Source organism: Trypanosoma cruzi, genomic scaffold, assembly GCF_000209065.1.
Source record: "Trypanosoma cruzi strain CL Brener 1047053517015 genomic scaffold, whole genome shotgun sequence".
In the NCBI taxonomy this organism is placed as follows: Eukaryota; Euglenozoa; class Kinetoplastea; order Trypanosomatida; family Trypanosomatidae; genus Trypanosoma; species Trypanosoma cruzi.
Window position 1 is genome coordinate 4,973 of NW_001849040.1, and position 1,615 is coordinate 6,587.

General features: G+C 56.6%; 1 protein-coding gene across 1 annotated transcript, besides 1 other annotated feature; it reads right to left on the reverse strand.

Annotated features, from left to right (window-relative positions):
- On the reverse strand, positions 1-1,615 carry Tc00.1047053426071.10 (dispersed gene family protein 1 (DGF-1), putative; the record flags this gene model as incomplete). The annotated part of the gene is made up of 1 exon (XM_797311.1): positions 1-1,615. A coding segment is annotated over one exon (1,615 nt), but the record flags the coding sequence as incomplete, so codon positions are not given.
- Positions 1-1,615: a sequence feature (areas not merged during assembly with more than two copies in the genome that could not be assigned to a particular haplotype).

Sequence of the window (1,615 nt, forward strand, 5' to 3'; positions counted from 1 at the left end):
TGCGGTCCACCAACTCCGTCCCGGGCATGTAGCACGCCGCGTCTTCGTTGCACGTGCCACACCTGAACACCACCACTTCCCCAAGAAACACATCGTCGTACGACACCTCCTCATCGCCCTGCAGATTGCACCCAACGACCAACCGCGCGGGTAACTTCACGACAATGCTCGATGGGAGAAGTTTGGCAAAAGAAACCCTCGAGTCCACCTGACGGTTGTTTGCAAGCACCACGGTGGTGCTGCTGCCCGACAGCCGAATTTTGTGCTGAAAATGAGGAATATTTAATACCGAGGCTGCACCCACGCTGTTGCCCTCCACACGCCACTGCGCACTACCCTCGAGAGTCACAAAGCCAGACAAATACACCAGCGCAGAAGTCGAAACCTTCGTGCTGTCAACAAAGGTGCAGTCCGCCACTCGCAGCAGCCCCGCGGTGCTCACGGAAGTATCCCCAAAAATGTAAACACCATTAGCAGCACTCATCGTGTTGTTTTCCACGTCAATGTGGCCGCCGTTCCTCACATCAATAGCATTCACGCAAACAGATGACTCCACACCCTGATCCTCCTCCGTTGTGATCAGCGTATTTCCCTTCACAATGACCCCGCCACCATCAACGGCAGCATTGGAAATATATAACGCGCAATTACTCCCCTCCAAGTTGTTGTCAAGCAGCAGCAGCGTCGAGTTCACACCAAGAAAAACCTTTAAAAATAAAATGGCGTAAGACGACTCCGTCACAAGCGCGCTGCCTGCCACCAGTATCTGGGAGCCCACGCCGAAATCACCCTCAAACTCCAACGCTCCGAAATCCAGCATCGAGGATGTCACGTTCACGTGCACGCGCGCACCAATTCCCCTGATCGACAGGCCTATGAGAACGCACTGCAGCAGCGTGATGTTGAGTGTTTGTTCTGGCGCGTCAAAATGCAACAGGTCCAGCGCAATCGCGGCAGTGAAGGTCACGTTGACAAAGCACAGACCACGCACACCGGGATCAGGATCGTCCACGGAGCTGATGCTGCCACCGTGCACGCAGCGGACCTCCGTGTCGTCCGCTTCGAGGAGCGGGAGCGGTCCAAGGCCGTCCGGAACAGCAGCCGGCAGACACGTGTCACCGTAGCCGCCAGCAGCGCACACACACTCACAGCCGCTGATGCTGCTCGTCCTCGCTGCGAAGCACACGGCGTCCACGGTGCACGCACCACAGTCCAGCACCCTCACGGGCGTCCCAATATTGAGCTCTTCTTGGTAATCCGTCACAGGAGAGCCCCTTGCCTCGTTGCACACGCCGTAGATGGTCGGGCGCGTGTCGGATGGTGGTGGCCACTTGCTCGTCATACATGCAATGGTCGACGAGTAAAAGCCGTGAGTGAACTTGTTGTAAAGTATCGACCACACACTCTGATCACAAAAAGCAATGCCGTAGTATTTGGTCAGGTACACAACGTAGGCGGTGTGGAACTCGTTGTCGCGGTGCACCAGCCAGCTTCCGCCAGTCACAGTCAGCGTGTTTGCCATGAGCATGGCGAAGCCGAGACGGGAAGTGCTGGGACACACCTGCAGCACGCTGCCACCATCCACACAAACATCCTGACACACACGCGCCTTTGT